Here is a 19,883-nt window from a genome sequence, read left to right as displayed (position 1 = left end):
CAAAGCTAAAATAGTTTATTTGTATCCCACATACAGAAATACAGACGTGAAGAAAATAAAATAAAAATTAAAGGAAGAACGAAACGAAACAAAATAGTGAAAATAGTGATGTGAACCCTCGGGATACGAAGCCAGGACGTTAAAAGAACACAGATTACGCTGAATTTTACAGATCGAGGCTGAGTGTGAACACAACCCAAACGGAGTTACGTGGTTTTCTCAGTGCCTGACCCAACCACAGACTGTTACTGTGACACTTTACACGCTAAAACACATCCAGAGCCCCCTGCAGATACACCTTTAAAAAAAACACCTTAAAAACATCTCCTACTGTAAGTGTGCTCGTGAAAGAAAAACGGATTATGATGCTGATTATAAAAACATTAGGTATGTATAACATTCTACTATAATAGGAAAACAAACCAACAACAATATATCAGTATATACAGTGAGTGAAGAACCACAACATTATGACCACTTAATCACCCACAGGTAAAGGAAGTAAGGTAATCGATTTTCTCGTAACAGTAGAGCATGTTGGTAATCTCTTGAGACCTGGACTTGGTAAATGCTTGGTAAGCATTTTTAATTTGGGAATATTACAACCTAACAAGCAGAAATGATGTCCTCATATGTGGACTGTAGTTTATTGTAACACTTAAAAACTGTCCTTGACCCACTTAGTTTCAGGGAAATGGTTTCAAACATAAAATTGGATGAGAATTTTGTATCTGGCTCATGTTTCTGTCTGGACTGGCTGTAGAAACCTTTGCTTGGGATTCCCACCCCTTGAAAACCCTTGTTTTGAGTTGAGTGTTGAATGTTGTCATGGGACTACTAGATAACACAGTAGAGCATGTTCTTAACCTCCTAAGACTCTGACTTTAGCTTGAAAAGCATTTTTAATTTGGGACCTAACAAATTTGGGACACAAAATATTAAGGTAGTGAGGCAATTGATTTTCTCGTAACAGTAGAGCGTGTTGGTAACCTCCTGAGACTCTGACTTTTGCTTGATGAGCTTTTTAGTTTGGGATTATTAGGACCTAACAAGCAAAAAATGATGTCCTCGTTTGGGGACCGTAGTTTATTTTAACTATTAAAAACTATACTTGACCCAATTAGTCCAAAAACAAAATTTTATCTTTCGACAGGAAGTAAAAAACCATAAAGGGCATAGTTTTAAACATAAAATTGGATGAGAGTTTTATATCTGGCTCATGTTTCTTTCTGGACTGGCTGTAGAAACCTTTGACTGGGATTCCCACCCCTTGAAAACTCTTGTTTTCAATCAATTGAGTGTTGAATGTTGTCATGTGACCACTAGATAACACAGTAGAGCATGTTCTTTACCTCCTAAGACTCTGACTTTAGCTTGAAAAGCATTTTTAATTTGGGACCTAACAAATTTGGGACAAAAAAGATTAAGGTAGTAAGGTAATTGATTTTCTCGTAACACTAGATCATGTTGGTAACCTTCTAAGACTCTGACTTTAGCTTGATAAGGATTTTTACTTGGGACTATTTGGACCTAACTACTAAAGGTGGTAAGGTAATAGATTTTTAAACAAACAAAAAAAATTGGATGGGAATTTTGTAGCTGGCCAATTTTTCTGTCTGGCCTGGCTGTAGAAACCTTCGACTGGGATTCCCACCCTTTGTTTTCAATCAATTGACTAAAATGATGTCCTCATTTGGGGAGTTTATTTTAACTATTAAAAACTATACTTGACCCAATTAGTCCAAAAACAAAATTTTATCTTTCGACAGGAAGTAAAAAACCATAAAGGGCATAGTTTTAAACATAAAATTGGATGAGAGTTTTGTATCTGGCTCATGTTTCTTTCTGGACTGGCTGTAGAAACCTTTGACTGGGATTCCCACCCTTTGTTTTCAATCAATTGACTAAAATGATGTCCCCATTTGGGGACTGTAGTTTATTTTAATTTTTAAAAACTATACTTGGCCCAGTTAGTCAAAAAACGAGCTTTTATCTTTCAACAGTGAGCAAATACACATGAGGGGAAAAGTTTTATACATAAAATAGGATGAGAATCTTGTGCCTATCCCATGCTTTTGTCTGGACTGGCTGTAGAAACCTTTGACTGGGATTCCCACCCCTTGAAAACCCTCGTTTTCAATCAATTGAGTGTTGAATGTTATTATGTGACCACTAGATGATAGAGCAGTGTCCCCGTATGAGACCAAATGGTCAAAGTTTTGCAAAATTATTAAATATAATGGTGCAGAGAAGCAGAAATTTGATGTCTTCATATGAGGACGCAGGGTCTCAAGAAGTTAAGAGGTTAGTATACTTCATTACTTCACTCCTCTGGTTGGTAGGCACTCAGGATTGGGCTACAAAGTTTAGATTTAAGTCAGGTTGGGTTCAGATGTTGGGCTCATAGATGGTCATAATGTTTTGGCTTAACATACGATAAAGTCACAGCAACCATGAACACAGAGCAGTAAATGCTGTCAGTGTAAAAACTATTCCATTCAAAATTAAGGCAAGAAAATAAAAAAAAAACAATCCAGTTGTTTGAGATATAATTATATCTCCGGGTCTGTTGAGTTCACGGCGCCGGTCGGTGAGGATGTACCTGCTTCAGGACTGAAGGTCTGTGGTGAACGTGGAGAAAACCTGGCAACCTGAGCGTGAGAACAGTCTGTAGAAGTCTGGGCTGAGAGTAGGGCTGCACGATATATAGTTTAAGCATCGCTGTTTTCACTTAAGGCAGTTAAATCAAACACGTTGCAATGTTGCAGTTTTTTGATTCTTGAAACAAGAAGTAGATACACAGCGCTGTCTCTGTGTCTGTGTGAGTGACAGGCTGCTGCTGCCTGAGAAGCGCGAGGGGGAGGGGAGCGAGGGGGAGGGGGAGGAGTAAACATGAGGTAAACGCATGCATGGCCTCCATCCACATGGTTGGGCACGTGCTTGTAAACGTGAGCATGTGTGGAAAGCTGTGCTCCTCAGTCCAGCACAGTTTTGCAGTGCAGATATTTCCAGTTACAGCTGAATTCACGCTTTTAATCCCAGAAAAACAAACGCTCTTATTTACCTTTTAAAAAGCCATTTAAATGTCTGATTAAAGGGCGGATTACTGTTGTTTTGCTGTTTTCCTCGGGTTTTAAGTTGAGCTCAGCGCTGACTCAGCTCTTGATTGGTTGATTGGGTGGGGGCAGGGCTGGTGATGTCACAGGCCCTGCATTGTTTAATATCGCGATATATATATATATATATATATATCATCAAAAAAGGAACATTTGCAATGTATTTTTTTTACAATATCGTGCAGCCCTAACTGAAAGTCAAAGACACTTAGCAAAGACACAAACAGTCCACCTGCGACAGGTAGATTAAAAAAAAAAAAAAAAACACCAGAAAATTTCACATCAGCCATTAAATAAAATCATTAATAATTCACTAGAAGTGTGAAAAAGCTGACGACGCTGATGGAGCACGGTGTCTAGAGTCTAAAGTAGTTGCAGCACAGGTTTAAATTAGGGCTGGACGATATTGTTTTTATACTTCAGTATCAATAATAATCAATAATAATACAATTATGATATTAACGTGAACTAATCACTGTATATAAGCATGGACGCACTGGTTCCATTCCCTTATACTGTATAGAAATTAAGCCAAAAGTATTTTCCATATCATCAAATTTGCGACCAGAATCGGTGCAGTGTGTCAGTGTGTCTTTGCTATCGTAACCACGGGAAAAGTGTGCACACCTTGCACGACTTGAAACACCCTGCAAAAGGCATGTACTAATTCTCTTAATCACGGCTGTGGTTCATTTTGGGCGTAACGTGAAAAAAACTCATCAGAGTGTCTCTTGCTCATCGTTCCCTTTAAGAGCCAGGTGCAAAGATAGCGATGAACGTCTGACTGTTGGCGTCTGTCTAGGTTGTATTCAGTCAGTGGAGCTCCTGTGTTTTCTGTTACCAAGATAAACAAGCAAAACTCCAGAAATGTACCTGAACACACCTCATTTCATAACCAGAACACCACGCCCATCAGTGTAGATATATTCAGAAGCTCTGCTGCTATTTAAACCAAACAGGTAGAAGGCATGAAAATAGACTGTTGGTGGGATGTAAGATAGCAATGAGCTTCACGACACACCTTGCTCCGGTGTTAAAACATGCTACAGGAGACGAATCACCAGCTGATAGCGCCCTGGATTACTGGAACACTTAGGGTTCTTCAGTGTAGCGCTATGGGGTTGCATGTACATCCTGCTAATGCTGCAGTTAGCGGATAATGCTAATGCTGCTGCACCCAGCCTTAGTGCTGGAGAAACCTTACTAAGAACTCACTCTTAGACAAAATGTTGTAAATCTAAGTTTACTGTAAATAAACAGAAGCGATTTACTCACCGAAATAAACAGTTTTTAGGAGATAAATCTGTGTAGATTAACATTCAGCACTCGTTTAACTTTAAAATAATTTTTTTTTAAGCTCATCACTACACAGCTCCAAACTTTATGTAGCTTCATTGTAGATTAAATCAAGAACAGTAGAGTGTAGAGAGACTCGTGGAATGAAAGGAGAGCTTCCATGACTGAGCGAAGACTATTGGTAATAAAATTTTATCAATACTAAATTATCGTCCAGCCCTAGTTTAGATATATATCTTTGTTCGGGTGCTGACAAAAGCGTATACAGATGGCATGAGGTTCAGGCATGTCTATGTACATACATTACATACAGCTCTGAAAAAAAAAAAATAAGAGAGCACTTAAAAAATGATGAGTTTCTTTGATTTTACCAAATTAAAAACCTCTGGAATATAATCAAGAGGAAGATGGATGATCACAAGCCATCAAACCACCAAACTGAACTGCTTGAATTCTTTGTGCACCAGGAGTAAAGCAGCATAAAGTTATCCAAAAGCAGTGTGTAAGACTGGTGGAGGAGAACATGATGCCAAGATGCAGGAAAACTGTGATTAAAAAACCACCAGGGTTATTCCACCAAATATTGATTTCTCATTTTCTGCAAATAAATGCTCTAAACGACTATAATATTTTTATTTGGAATTTGGGAGAAATGTTGTCTGTAGTTTATAGAATAAAACAACAATGTTCATTTTACTCAAACATAAACCTATAAATAGCACAATCAGAGAAACTGATTCAGAAACTGAAGTGCTCTCTTCATTTTTTTTGTTCACATTATCCAACAGTTGTGTTGTTAAAAATGAAATGTTTTAAAAGGAAACAAAGGCGATTATTATTATTATTTTTTTTAGCTCACACAGATTTTCACGTTATGTACAGTAGTTGATTAGCACATAGCTTCAGAAGATCATCCCTCTACGGTGGAGCTCTCCGAACAAACAAAATAAAAAAAAAACCAACAAACAAAAAGATTAAAAAGGTGAAGAAAAAATTAAAACTTCATCGAAATTCCCGTTTTTTTAGTTACTTCTTCTTCTTCACTATAAAACAAAGGAAATGTCACTATAAGGCAACGAGAAACAAAATCCTTCCAAGTACAAAAGAATTACGTTTTATTTTATATCATTATTATTTAGTAGGCGCACCTTCAAAAGAAGCGTTTAGATGTTTAGTGTTGGAACACGATTACCATATACTCTATCTGCGTTTAAGGTCGTGATGTCGGTACACTATCTGAAGGTAGAATGGTGAGTTCAATCATGTTCTGTTCTTCTTTTTTACTGTTTTTATCTGTTTTTCTTTTCTTTTCTTTTTTCAGTTTGGTTCTTCTAGTAGTGAAGTCCGAGAGGCGGAGGAGGAGGAGACCCCCGATAAGGCTATGAGAGAGGGACCGCCGTTTTTATCATCTTTTCTTTTCTGTTGTGAAGAAAACATGCACGTGTAGAAAGGCAGCGATTCATCCGCGCAGGATGTGATGTCAGAAGGCAGGGTGAAGGGGCGGGGCACTGGTGACAGCAGCTGGCGGTGACGGGCCAATCAGACGATGACGCAGTGGCAGCCGCTCTTGTCCTTCTCTTTGCGCGTGGGCTCCGGTGAAGGCGGGCACTCCTGCTCCTGGAACTTCCTGTACAGAGAATACAGAATAAAAGTAGTTTATCATTAAAACAAAAAAAAAGAAATTCCTGAAGGAAACGCAGGATGGTTGCTCAGCTAAAATGGCTCCCACTGATCACTATGGTAATTGCCATGATGTTGCTAGGCGCTTGCTATGGTGTCTGTGGTGGTTGCTAAGGTGTTGCTATGGTATCTGTGGTGGTTGCTATGGTGTTGCTAGGTGGTTGCTATGGTATTGCTATGGTATCTGGGGTGGTTGCTATGGTGTTTCTAAGTGGTTGCTAAGGTGTTGCTATGGTATCTGGGGTGGTTGTTATGGTGTTGCTAAGTGGTTACTAGGTGGTTGCTAAGGTGTTGCTATGGTATCTGGGGTGGTTGCTATGGTGTCACTAAGTGGTTGCTAAGTTGTTGCTAGGTGGTTGCTAAGGTGTTGCTAGGGTATCTGTGGTGGTTGCTATGGTGTTGCTAGGTGGTTGCTATGGTGTTGCTATGGTATCCATGTTGGTTGCTATGGTGTTGCTAAGTGGTTGCTAAGACATTGCTATGGTATCCGTGGTGGTTGCTACGGTGTTGCTAAGTAGTTGCTAAGGAGTTGCTAGGTGGTTGCTAAGGTGTTGCTAGGTGGTTGCTAAGGTGTTGCTAAGGTGGTTGCTAAGGTGTTGCTATGGTATCTGTGGTGGTTGCTATGGTGTTACTAAGTGGTTACTAGCTGATTACTAGGTAATGTAGAAATGTAAAATGTGGAGAGGTCCTGCTGGAAAATGAAATCTAACCACATCTTCACAAAAGTTGCAGTCAGCAGAGGGAAGCTGTAAGATATGAAGTGTTGTAAGATTTTGTGGGAAAAAGACTTAATATAATACCTCCATACCGCTAGAGATGCTACAAAGCACTGCGTAGAACAGCATCGCAAAAGTAGTATACTGATAAAGCTCGTTAGCTAACGCTAGCCGCTTAGCATAACAAGCTAACACACTGGGGTAGCTGATGGTAGTCTGTGGAGTAAAATGCTTGTAATGCTTTGTACTGCCAGGAGAAACCATATGCGATATGAGAACAGCCTTTTATCTAAGGAGCTCCTGCTGCTGTTCCTCACTGTATGAAAGTTTTAATTAGAGTACAATGAGAAAAAAAATGAGAGCAAACGACCAAAGATTTCGCAATTATTCACTCTGAGACAAAGAGAGGAATGGAATTACGCAGACGAGTCCAGAATCATTTATTTAGCACATGAGACAAAACTCCCTAAAACTTTGGATATGAGGTGCAAAAAAACTTCAAGAGCAGAAACTACAGCCTTTTTAAATATTTTAATATTGTACTTGAAGGACAATTTTAATGCACACTGAACTGAATGTATTTGTTAACTGGAAAACCAAGGGAATTGTTATGAACTGATACACAGCTATTATTAATGGCTTCAAGTAAACCCAATGCTAATCAAAGCCTTGTTGTTTGATATTATATGTACCAATAACAGTTCAGTAACTCACAAAGCTCTATAAAAGAAAATAATGAATAAATATATATTTTTTAAAAATAGCGTGATATACATTTTTGGTCATGCCGCTCTGCACTAATCCAGAGATTGAATCAGTTTCTTTTGTTTAGAGCAATTTTTTTGGTCATTTAGCCTGAATTTTGGTGTGCAGCACCATACACACCTACTATTTTGGTTTGGACAGAAATTACAGTGCAAAGGTCCAAACAGGGTTCATACCCGTTTTAACGAATACATTTCCATGATTTTTTCATGACTTCAGTGCAGACATGGACAATAAAACTAACATTTAACTAAAACTATCGAAACCAATCGAAATTGGCCTAAAATGAATCAGATATATTTTTGACACACACAATATTTTATAATAAAATGTGTGTCAGATCCTGAGAGCTCTATTGTGTAGAGCTAAATTACTGAATTAATTCTGAGCTAATGTATTTTGTTACTCAAAATACTTAAAACTGAAATACAAAGATTTGTAGACCAAATTTGCATTACTTTACCAAAACTTTCTGGGTGTTTTTTATTTTTCCAAAACTTATCCAGGCCTGAAAATTCAATACAGGCTATTTTCAAATGCAATGACTTTTCCAGGTTTTTCATGACCGTATGAACCCTGTCCAAAGCCCAAAGTCCAGTATGTTCCAGATTGTGGATCGTGGCACTTTTCACACTTATTGTGTAAATCCTGAACTCACTGCCGGGAAAGTTCTGACTCACCTAATGACTCGGACCAGCTCGTGGAAAGCCTGGTCTACATTCATGCGGATCTTGGCTGAAGCCTCCATGTACGTGACTTTCAGCTGCCGCGCCAGCTGCTGCCCCTCGTCCTGAGACACCTGAGAAACACAGGAACATGCAGACATCAGAGATATTAGAGTGATCATACTGTGATATTACATCCTCAACAATTACACCTAAAGTAAAAAGTAAAAATGCATTTTTTTTTTGTTCTAAATTCTCTAAATCCTGAGTTGTTTATGATGCTGCACATGATGAAACTCTTCCTCAACCTCTTCCTCCATGTCTGCAGCAGCTAGTAAAAGAAAATATTCAGAAAAACACAAACGAGTCGATCAGGAAAAGCACCGTGTCTACATCAACCCGTGAATTAGTATTCATGGCCCCGCCCACCTCGACTCGGGACCGCACACATAGGCAGAGCTGAAGCCGGGCGGCGACGTCGTCTCGTCAGACAGGAGGAGCTAACAGCGCTAGGAACAGCATGCAGTTCATTCCTGTGTTATTTGTTATTAAGCCCCGCCCAAATTTTAGTAGTGGGTTATGATTGGACAGTGATTACACACATTTCATTTTGGCACAAATACCACGCTTCTCCTAGACGAACTGTAATCCTGTGCACAGTGGAATACAATGCAGTTGAGCTGATTTTGAGCATTTTAAAGAGGTTTGAGTGCAATTCTGACACAAATTCAACATTTGCTTTTAAAAAATGTACATTCTTGTGTATTGTTTTTTAAAAAAGAGATCAAGCGCAGTGAAATGTAAAGTAATAGTGGTTTTGCATTTCATTTTGTTTTCATGTATTCTGTATGTTTGCAAGGAAATGCGCAATGCATTTTTTTTTTTAACGATAGTTTTCGTTTTTTATTTTGGCACTAATCCCTCTCCATACATTTCACCCCTATGCTCTAGACCAGAGGTCACTAATAGGCGAACATTGTCCAATCAGGACCCAAACCGATAAACTCCTGAGAAGGATTTAATTCTGACAGTGTTCATTTAAAGCGGCGGAACGTTTATTGTCTTTATGGTTTACGTTCTTCATTTCAGCGCAGCAAACTCACAGACCAATCACGTGTGCTGTAAGATCACCATACACTCTCCTCTACCAATCAGATCTGTGCAGATGCGAGAGCGCGGAGCCACACAGGAGAAGCAGGCGGTGAGAAGTGGGAGAATAAAGTGAGAAAAGATGAGAATACAGATACATTAAAAAAAAACATTAAAACACTACATTTATAAAACATACTACCAGTAATGTAACCGAGCGGAGTTACTTAAAGAGAGAAATTAAAGAGAAACAACCGAAACAAGAGTCCAAAATATTCCACTTTACTCCACCTGATCAGAAAAAAAATCCCCTCGCTCGCTACAACCCTGCCTCAAAACTACGGCAGCCCCCAGCGAACAAAAAGCATGGGTAACTTCCCCCATCAGTTTTACCCACAACATAATAAAGTCTGATACAGTAATAATATTAAATAAAATAAAACTACTGTTTTTTGAAAAAAAAAGCTGATATTTTGGCCGAGTTCAGCAAACATTTCTCCATATATTGTACGATTTATCGTTCATGTAGTTATTATTATGACAGGCAGGCCTAAATCTAATATAAATAAAATTAAATAGAATAAATATAGCATTTTGAAACAAAGTGAACATACAGATTCACATTATTAGACTCGATATGTTGAATTATTGAGGGTGTTTCCATTATTTTATGATAGATTGATAATGTAATTATTGTGACAGGCCTGTTTAAAACAATACATATTGTTGAAATATACTAGTATATGTAATATGTTTTGTCTTTTAGTTGTTGATGACATTAATAAAACACTGATAGAAGTACTATAGGCGTCTTTAGTAAATAAGATATAATACTGAATCATAACGCTTAAAGTTAAAAATGGCGACAGTCCGGACCTTGGCCTCAAGAAATTTTCTCTTAATGTTAATTAAACAAGTGAAGGTATGATATGGCTGCTATTTAGAGCTGAAGACGCTTAAAGACGCATTTACTGCGAAAAAGGTCTTTAGAAATGATTTGGTATTTAGAATCACTAGAATAACTAACTAAATTCTATAAAGGATATACAGATATGTTTAGGCGTAGTATATTGTCTCAGATGGCTTAAAAACAGTTCAGCTGTACAGCTGTAAATGGGAAAAGCACTGTCCTGGGTATCACTAGTGATGCTGCACATTTGGGCTGAGCTCCAGATTTAATGTTTAAAATGTAAGACAGCAGCGTTTAGAGATCAGTTTAAACAGGGCTGTGTTTCACAGCGATCAATAAACACAGCCGAGAGAGAGAGAGATGAGCTCAATCAATCCTATTATCTGCTGTGCAGTCAGTTCAGTCCTCTAGCCAGTAGGTGGCAGAATAACATTAACTTATCAAGTGTAAAAGGGCTGCTGTAGAACGCATCCACTAACACCCACTGATATATACAGCTCTGGGGGGAAAAAAAATCAGTTTCTCTGATTTTGCTATTTATAGGTTTATGTTTGAGTAAAATGAACATTGTTGTTTTATTCTATAAACTACAGACAACATTTCTCCCAAATTCCAAATAAAAATATTCTCATTTAGAGCATTTATTTACAGAAAATGAGAAATGACTGAAAGAACAAAACAAAAAAGATGCAGATCTTTCAGACCTCAAATAATCTGTTTTTTAATCACAGTTTTTTTCATGCATCTTGGCATCATGTTCTCCTCCACCAGTCTTACACACTGCTTTTGGATAACTTTATGCTGCTTTACTCCTGGTGCAAAAATTCAAGCAGTTCAGTTTGGTGGTTTGATGGTTTGTGATCATCCGTCTTCCTCTTGATTATATTATAGAGGGTTTCAATTTAAAAAAAAAAAAATATATATATATATATATATATATACTACCGATCGAGCAATTACATATAATAAAGAATAAATAATAAAAATAAATAAATAAAAAGGGACACATTTTAATAGGACAACATAAGATTTTTTTAAATAAGATATAAAACAAGAAAAAAACAATAATTTAGTAGGCATCCTAAAATCATAGGTGAGAAAATCAAAGGTAATTAAAAATGATAAGAAATCAACTACAGATGAGTAAATAAAACATAAAGAACATAAAGATGGTAAAATAATAATAATAAGCAGTAACTAAAAAAAACTATAACGTAAGGTTTAAGGACAGCTAAAACTGACCCCCCCAAAAAAACCCTCAAAAACACAGTAAAAATAGATAAATAAATCTTCAGGGGGAGAATCTGTTTCTTTACTCTCTTCATCCTGAAACTGATTCTAAAACTGATTCTCTGTTATGAAACTTGTGGCCTGATAAAAGGTGGGTGGCTGATGTTAATGAGGGTTTAGTGGGTCGAAACACACACACAAAAAAATGTTTTGCTGGAAAAAGTCGGTCGGCCAACTGTTTGAGTGACAGCTGCTGAGACTATGAATATGCTTGATGTTTTTTTTTTATATTTATACATAAATAAATAAATATTAAATATTTACTCATATATTGGACTGAATAGGACTAAATGCAATTTTTATTAATTTAATCATATTTTGAGGTAAGCTTGCTATTTGCTGCGATTGCAGAGTAACTGAGAGTAATTTTTCCAATAAATTAGGGCTCCAGACTAACTTTTTCACCCCCGTCCTGAACTACAAATCGTCTGTTCCAAAATGATTTATTAATTTAATGGTTGTATTCCATCTTAAAATGTCTAGTTGTTGTCTCTAGTATGACTGAATGGTCTGTGAGCTGTTTTTTGTGAAAAAAAAAAAGTGCTCCGGTGATCCGGTATAACACTGCTTTAGTCCGGTGGAGGAGTGGGCGGGTGGAGAGAAACGACAGGATTTCAGCTCTTGCTCATGAATATTCATACATGCAAATATATCGCCTCTGATTGGCTAACAGCACTGTGACACCAACGAGACGGACGCCAGTTAGAAATGTTTTAAAATAAAGATATTTTTACACTAATAACAGTTTTTACAATGTCATATGTTACTTTACAACATGTGTAATAATAACCTGCGAAGTGCAGTTCAGCCACTGATCTAGTCTCTCAGAGTAAAACACCAAATCCACCGGAGATCCTATTTAAACCTATAGTTACTTACACACAGAGGTGGGTAGTCCAGGTCCAGAAAATTAAAATAAATCCACCCCGGGGTTTTGTTGGCTGAGCTGCAGCAGAGCCGCCCAGGCAGTTGGAACCAAACCCCGGGGTGGATTTTTACTTTACACCTACCTGTCTCAATAGTACTTGGCTGGTGGTGTTTTTCCTCCATAGACTAATTTCAACCATTTGTTTCTTAGCTCTGAATTACTGGGTAAAGTATATAAACACTGATGTGTTATTCGCACAAATAACACAGGAATGAACTGCATGCTGCTCCTAGCGCTGTTAGCTCCTCCCATCTGACAAAACGGCGTCGCTGCCCTCTGTCTGTGGGCGGTCCCGAGTCGAGGTGGGCGGGGTCAAGAATACTAACTCACAGGTTGATGTAGACACGGTGCTTTTCCTGTTCGACTCGTTTTTCTGAATATTTTCTTTTACCAGCTGCTGCAGACACTGAGGAAGAGGTTGAGGAAGAGTTTCATCATGTGCAGCAGCAGTTAAAATAGTTCCATTGCTGCTCTATTTGTAGCTGCGCTGTTTGGCTTGTAAGCGCTGCATTATTGCTAGTTTACCTGTATGTGGCGGAGTAATACAGTAATACATGGAGAGCTTCGGTTACAGTGCATTACCGGCTGATACTCATAGAATGCCTCTCAGCCAATCACATTGCATGATTGAAAATAAATGTGGTATAATGTTGCATTTATTTGTGATTTTTGTGTATTTTCTTGGCTACAAGTATTATATTCACTGCGTGGACAAAAAAAAACGTTCACTGTTGCATCATTTCCACAAGCTTCTGCAACGTCCCAACATTTATTTCTGTGCAGATTTTAATTTATTCCTCTGATAAGTGTTTTTCTCAAAGCTACACAGCTGTTTATTCCCTTTAATCCCGTGAGTTCCCTTCACTGCATTGTGTGTGTTTGGTAAAGCTCTTACTTTCACTATTAAACATCTCTGAGTTCTAGTGTTGTTTTTCTACCGTTTGATTTATTTCACTAAATGTTTAAGAGATCGTCAACAAATGAGACAATTGAGAAGCTACTCCCTGCATCAGTTACGGTTAAATAATTTGTTGCCAGATCAAACGTATTAATCACCCATGCAGTAATTATTATTCAAATGGAGGATCTTGCCTATAAGCTTAGTTAAATCTACACTGGATTTGAGTCAACATAATGCTAATGCTAACTGATAAGCAATAAGCTTCCATTACCTGCTCACTACATTAGCCTCCTCCTATTGGCTCACCTGTCTCTGCTGCTCGAGGTCAGCCTTGTTGCCCACGAGGATCATGGGAAATTCATCCCGGTCCTTCACCCTCAGGATCTGTCTTTGGAATTTGTAGATTTCTTCAAAGCTAAACGAAAATAGATGAAAAAAAAAGATGTCACTGCATTGAACTCATCAGCATGTTACACACACACACACACACACACACACACACACACACACACACACACACACACACACACACACACACACACACTCTAAGGGGATAGGCCAGTGTGTTTCCGGCTGTGTTTGGGAGTTCCCCAACCCTATGAACCCCAGAGGAATGCAGCCATGTGACCATATGAATAAAGCCCATTCCTCCAGCTGCACTCCCTCTATCTGTCTCTCTCTCTCACTGTCTCTATCTCTTACTCTTTCACTGTCTCAGAGTCTTATTGTCTCTCTCTCTGTGTCTCACTGTCTTCCTCTCTCTGTCTCAGTATTTCTCTCTCCGTGTCAAACTGTTTCTCTCACTGTCTCACTCTTTCTCTTTCTGTGTCTCGCTGTTTCTCTCTCCCTGTGTTTAACTGTTTCTCTTACTGTCTCACTGTTTCTCTCTTTCTGTGTCTCAGTGTTCCTCTCTCCCTGTGTCTCACTGTCTCCCTCACTGTCTCACTGGCTCTCTCTCCCTGTGTCCAACTGTCTCCCTCACTGTCTCACTAGTTCTCTCTTCCTGTGTCTAACCGTTTCTCTCTCTCTCTCTTTGCTCTCTCTTTTTTTGTCTCAATGTCTCCTTCTCAATGTCTCTCTCGGTCTCACTGTCTCCCTTGGTTTCACTGTTTCTCTCTCCCTCTTTTTCTCCCTCTGTCTCACCATCTCTCTCTCTCTCACTCTCAGTGTCTCACTGTCTCTCTCTTACTGTTTCACTTCTTACTGTCCATCTCTCACTGTCCATCTCACTTTGAAGTTGATCATATATATATATATATATATATATATATATATATATATATATATATATATATATATATATATATATATATATATATATAGTATGACAATTTAATTATCATAACAGGCCTACCCACACCTGTATAAGTTGTGAGATGTTATCTTGTGAGTGTGCTCATGGTAAGGCCAGGTGAATTATGGGAGTTGGAGTGAGGTGTTCACCGCTATGCTCTATCACATTATCCTTACTTCACTATTGCTCTTGTGGCTGTATGCAATCAAAACCTCACAGCAAGATCAAAATCTAGCAGAAACTCCAACATGAGCAGAATAAACTCCTTTAATATCCTTAAATCTGGACAGAATAATGAATGAAAAGATGAACCGGTTCCAGTACTAAAGTCCAGGTGTGTTTTAGGTGTGAAAGCATTAAATAACTTCTTACACTGAATAAAAAAGACCCAGAAAAGCTGTGAAACCTCAGAATTCCCCTCAAACTTTACTGAACCATAAGAATTTAGATTCTATTGTTTCTGAAAGTCACCGTTTCAGAGATACACAGTTTTGTTTTGACAGCACAGAGATTGGTGTGTTATGTGTGTGTGTGCATACAGGTGTGTATTTAATGTTATTTTTCACAACTCCCTGCTGTTTTTAACACAAACAGTAAGAGGGGGAGGTTAAAAGGTTACATTGTTTCTATAATATTACAACATGTTACCAACAGCGTAGGTACCAGCAGCGTTTACACTATACTGTACACAAACAGAAGAGACATCGTTTGTTTTGTACAAAATCAATGCTTCCTCCACAGGGCGTGTTCGTTTTACACATTCTACAAATGTGTGAGATTGACTCCACTTCATTATATATTCCTGAGGTTTTCCTTTTTATTAAAATCAAGTGGTCTCTTATTTTTTTTTCCAGACGTACGTTGTAAACCATGTACTGCACAATCACCCAATGGAAAGAGCTCTAACTGATCGTGCGAGAGAGAGAGAGAAACACCTCTCGACTAAACAAGTCAAACTGAAAGTCAAATCTGCAATAACAGGAGAAGGGGGGGGTGAGACGGAACGAAAGTGAGAATGAGAAAGAAAAAGAAAAAGAGTAAAAAATGAGCAAACAGAAAAACGAGAAAAAGAGAGAGAGAGAGAGAGAGAGAGAGAGAGAGAGCGCAATTCAGCCCTGGTTCTAGACTGCTTTGCTTGGGGGGGCAGCAGAACATACTGTAATTGAATTAAATGTATATGAAGTAAAAAAATAAAAATGCTGCATGTGTCTTCAACATAAAACTACACATTATTTCCTCCAGTGTATACTAATTTTTTAAATGAAACATTCATAAAATACATGCAGAGGTTTATCAAGTTTTCTGTACCGAACTTGGCAACCTCTTTTTCATTATTTTAACCAGAGACTGTAAAAAAGATGGACGTCGTGTCGCCGTTTCCATTCATTCAATGAAAATGAAGCCAAAATCTTCCGCCATGTTGGCGATCCTGAAACCCGATTCTGCGCAATAGAGACCAGAGGATGGAGAAAGACTGTGGAGAGACCGTCTACTTATTTAAATAACCCCGCCCCTGATGGCTGCCTCGAGGTCACAGGCTGCAGAGCGGAGTGGAGCGGAGCTGACGTTCTGTTATTGGTCCCGCCCATAACCAGCTCTTTTACAATAACCACACCTTTTTTTAATAGAGCTGAATAACCTTCTTAAAAACGAATTCTGTGGGGATATAAAAATTTAACAATATAAGCAGAGGTTACACTAGCTGCTGCATTTAAATAATGGAAGTAGAATTACAGTATATTAGAAAAAAAAAACGTGATTGAAAGTTGTTCTGTTTTAACATTGAAACCTATGGGGATGGGTGGAGTTACACAGCTTTCTGCAACCGAACAGCAGGGGGCGCCCGACCTGTGGTGGCTTCACTTTTGAGAGATGATGCTCTGTCCAGCTATCTATATACAGTCAATGATTTTAACCAATTACCTCATTTGTCTATAAACTGACTGAAAATTCTTGAGAGCCTCTATCTATTTTATTATTATATATATTTTTAATCTAATCAATCATATTGTGTGTCTACCATACTCATTTTTACCTTTCTTTCATTATTATTATTATTATTATTTTAAATATTATATTATTTTTTATTCACATTTGTATGTTTTACATTGTATTACATTGTTTGGCCTAAATATGCTACTTATCTCCTGTCTTTATTTATTTTTAATTTTTTTTTTTTTTTTTTTTCTCATTAGAGCAACTTGGGTGGGGAGGAGGGAGGGGTGTGGTTGTAGAAAATGTAAAAATGTTATGTAGGGGAAAACAGATGTTATCATTGTTTTTGTTGTTATTATTTGCACTGTAACTTCATATAATGTCCAATAAAAACCTAGATTTAAAAAAAAAAAAGGAGAGATCATCTGCTCTTAACCACAAGTGAGTATCTTGCTTAAGAGTAGCTAGCTGCTAATGCTAAGAGTTAAGCAACAAAAGGGTTAGAAGCAAATAACACTGAGAAAATGCACAAATCCCCACAGTTTATCAGCTGTTACCATGTGGAAGTCTAAAGTTTAAACTGGATAAAGAGTTTAATTCACTCTTATAAATCCCTGCCTCTCATGTTCACACAGACAGGACCTGTCGTACTGAACCGGAACGTCTCTGAATGAACTTCATTCTCCAAACTTTTACTGTATTTGACTCAAAGAGCCAATCAGAAATAAGCATGGAATTATCCTCACATTGGACAGCAAAATGCGTTTTCATGATTAATTTTTTGTATTTTTTCAAAGATATTTTTGCAAGGAAATAGTCGTTGCTAGTATTGCATTTCGGACTATAAGGCACACCAGATTATAATCTTAATTTTTTTTGCTCTATTTTCATACATAAAGTGCACCAGATTATAAGGCGCATTAGGCGACACTAGTAAAGATGCCTAAATCTAAGTGAGCAAAAGTGTCGCCATGTTTCCCTTCTAATGGGGAAGCGCCTAAGTAAAAAAAACTGTAATTCATTAAACAAAATAATAATAATTAATTTAATTTAAAAAAAAAAAACAATTTTTTGGGATGCTGGATGTTCATCTACACAGATTTCTCTCCTGAAAATTAAAAAAAAAGTTTATTTGTAGGGGTGTGACGAGATCTCGCGAGATTAAAACAGACAATATTTCTCGTGAGGCTTAAACCTGTCTCGCGGGGCAAAAAAACAGTTAAGTGTGGACTTTTTTAAGAGGGATCTGGCAACACAGTAGTGATAGCAGCGAGTGTGGTGTCTGAGCAGTGAGAGCAGCTCTCAGCAGAAGAGGAAAATTCGGGTATTTGTATAGAAGATGCTTCTGCTACTTTTAAGTTGTATGTCTGGCTGCATTTTGGCTCCAGTGGAAACAATAAACAGTAACAGAGTGACCAACAAGACACAAACCATATATAAATACTGTAAATAAATCCTACACGTGACTGTTTCATAGGCAGCTGTACTAATCCCTTAGCTCTGTACTGTATTTAAAAACATGTTCTGTCTCTGTTTCACTTCAAGTATAGTCTTAATATGACTGGTTATGGTTCTGCATAGTTAAAATACAAGAGATTTAGGAGAAAAAAAACACAAACCATAGTCTTAATATGGCTGGTTGTGGTTTGCACTTATTGTTTGCACTGTATAAGACCTAGAAAAGTTTTATTTTTATTTTTTATTCTTATTTCTATTTCTTATAGAATCAACGTATGAGAGAAACCAGTCTGTTAATTGTGCGTTATATGATTTTGTCAAATAAAACTCTAGTTTTCAAGCCATTTTTCATTTTTGACTTTTTCTTTAAAATTGTATTTTTTATTAAATCTCGTCTCGTCTCGTTCTCGTGAACCCATTATCGTGTCTCGTCTCGTCTCGTGATATTAGTGTCTCGTCACACCCCTATTTATTTGGGTGAGTAAAGTGCTTCCATTTATTTACAGTAAGCTTAAGATTTCCAGTATTAGTCTGATAGAGCTATACTGAGGAACCCTGAGGGTTCCGCCAAGTCAGGGCGTTATCAGCAAGCGGTTTGTTCCACATAGCTTACTTTAACACAGTAAACACACAGACTACAGTCTGATATGCTCACCTCTAAACAGCGAAAGAGCTAGCACCTAGCCTGTTTAGCGGCTAATGCTGCTGCACCCAGCCTTAGTGCTGGAGAAACTTCACTGAAAGAAAACTCACCCTTATAACTCACTATAACTGTACTTCAGCGGAGTGGCTTTACTTCTCCTTAATACCTGACTGGTAAAATGCATACATAAGGAGCACCAGATTATAAGGAGCTCTGATGACTGTCCGAAAAATACGGTACATCATTTAGAACAGTAATTAAGACAGTAATAAACATCGTTAAATGATTATTATTTATTAGTTGACACATTAATTAACAGACACTAGTATTAAGAGTATTAAGAGACAATATTAAACATTACTGCTATTTTAACACTAAAGAATGTTGGAAATGATACTGAACTAAGATCTGTTAAAGAATGTTTTAATGATTAATAATGTCTTATCTAGTGTCAATTACTGATTAGTTGAGAGTTGAGAGGGGATAGACAGACAGTCAGACAGACACACAGACAGACAGACAGACAGACAGACAGACAGACAGAAAGTCATTAGTAATGACTGTACTATTATTATTACTATTATAACTGTTAAAATATAAATGTTAGATCTTATATATTTTTCACTTCTATTCATTTAACTTTAATGTGCTTCTGTAACTATTTTTACTTTTTCTCTTTACTGATCCCTCAATCTTATAAATTACTATTATTTTTTCCTCTCTAATCTGTGTGTTTATTATTATTATTATTATTATTATTATTATTATTATTATTATTATTAATAGTGTGTATAATTCAATAATAATAATAATAATAATAATAATAATAATAATAATAATAATAATAATAATAATAATATAATGCCAATAAAGAACCACTGAACTGAAAGATAGAGATGTAGATAGATAGATAGATAGATAGATAGATAGATAGATAGATAGATAGATAGATAGATAGATAGATAGATAGATAGATAGATAGATAGATAGATAGATAGATAGATAGATAGATTGGTAAAAAGAGAAAGACAGATTTAATTGTTAAAATTATAAATGTTACATCTTATCTGTATATTTTGTTACTTATTCTCTTTATTGATCACTAAACCTTTTATCATACTTTTATTTTTTTGTCTCTAATCTTTTGGGAATTTATTTACTTATTTATTTATTCCAATAATAATAATGATTATTATT

General features: G+C 37.1%; 1 protein-coding gene across 6 annotated transcripts in view; it reads right to left on the bottom strand.

Moving 5' to 3' along the window:
* rras2 (RAS related 2) overlaps window positions 1–19,883 on the bottom strand; it is a 70,913-nt gene continuing 51,030 nt past the window's right edge. Inside the window, exons 4-7 of one of the 6 annotated variants that reach the window (XR_007424755.1) lie at window positions 13,663–13,771; window positions 8,254–8,372; window positions 1,400–6,039; window positions 1–914 (exon numbers count right to left, since the gene is read on the bottom strand). Coding sequence is in view for 1 of the 6 variants with exons in the window: in XM_007239334.4 (XP_007239396.1) it covers window positions 5,952–6,039; window positions 8,254–8,372; window positions 13,663–13,771 (316 nt within the window). In the remaining 5 variants the exon portion in view is untranslated. Of the gene's footprint in view, window positions 6,040–8,253; window positions 8,373–13,662; window positions 13,772–19,883 lie in introns of all 6 variants that reach the window. The other 5 variants (XR_007424756.1, XR_007424754.1, XR_007424757.1 and 2 more) reach the window with 5 other exon arrangements.

The sequence above is a fragment of the Astyanax mexicanus genome, chromosome 16 (assembly GCF_023375975.1).
Source record: "Astyanax mexicanus isolate ESR-SI-001 chromosome 16, AstMex3_surface, whole genome shotgun sequence".
Taxonomy (NCBI): Eukaryota; Metazoa; Chordata; class Actinopteri; order Characiformes; family Acestrorhamphidae; genus Astyanax; species Astyanax mexicanus.
This window is presented reverse-complemented; position numbering and strand designations above follow the sequence as displayed.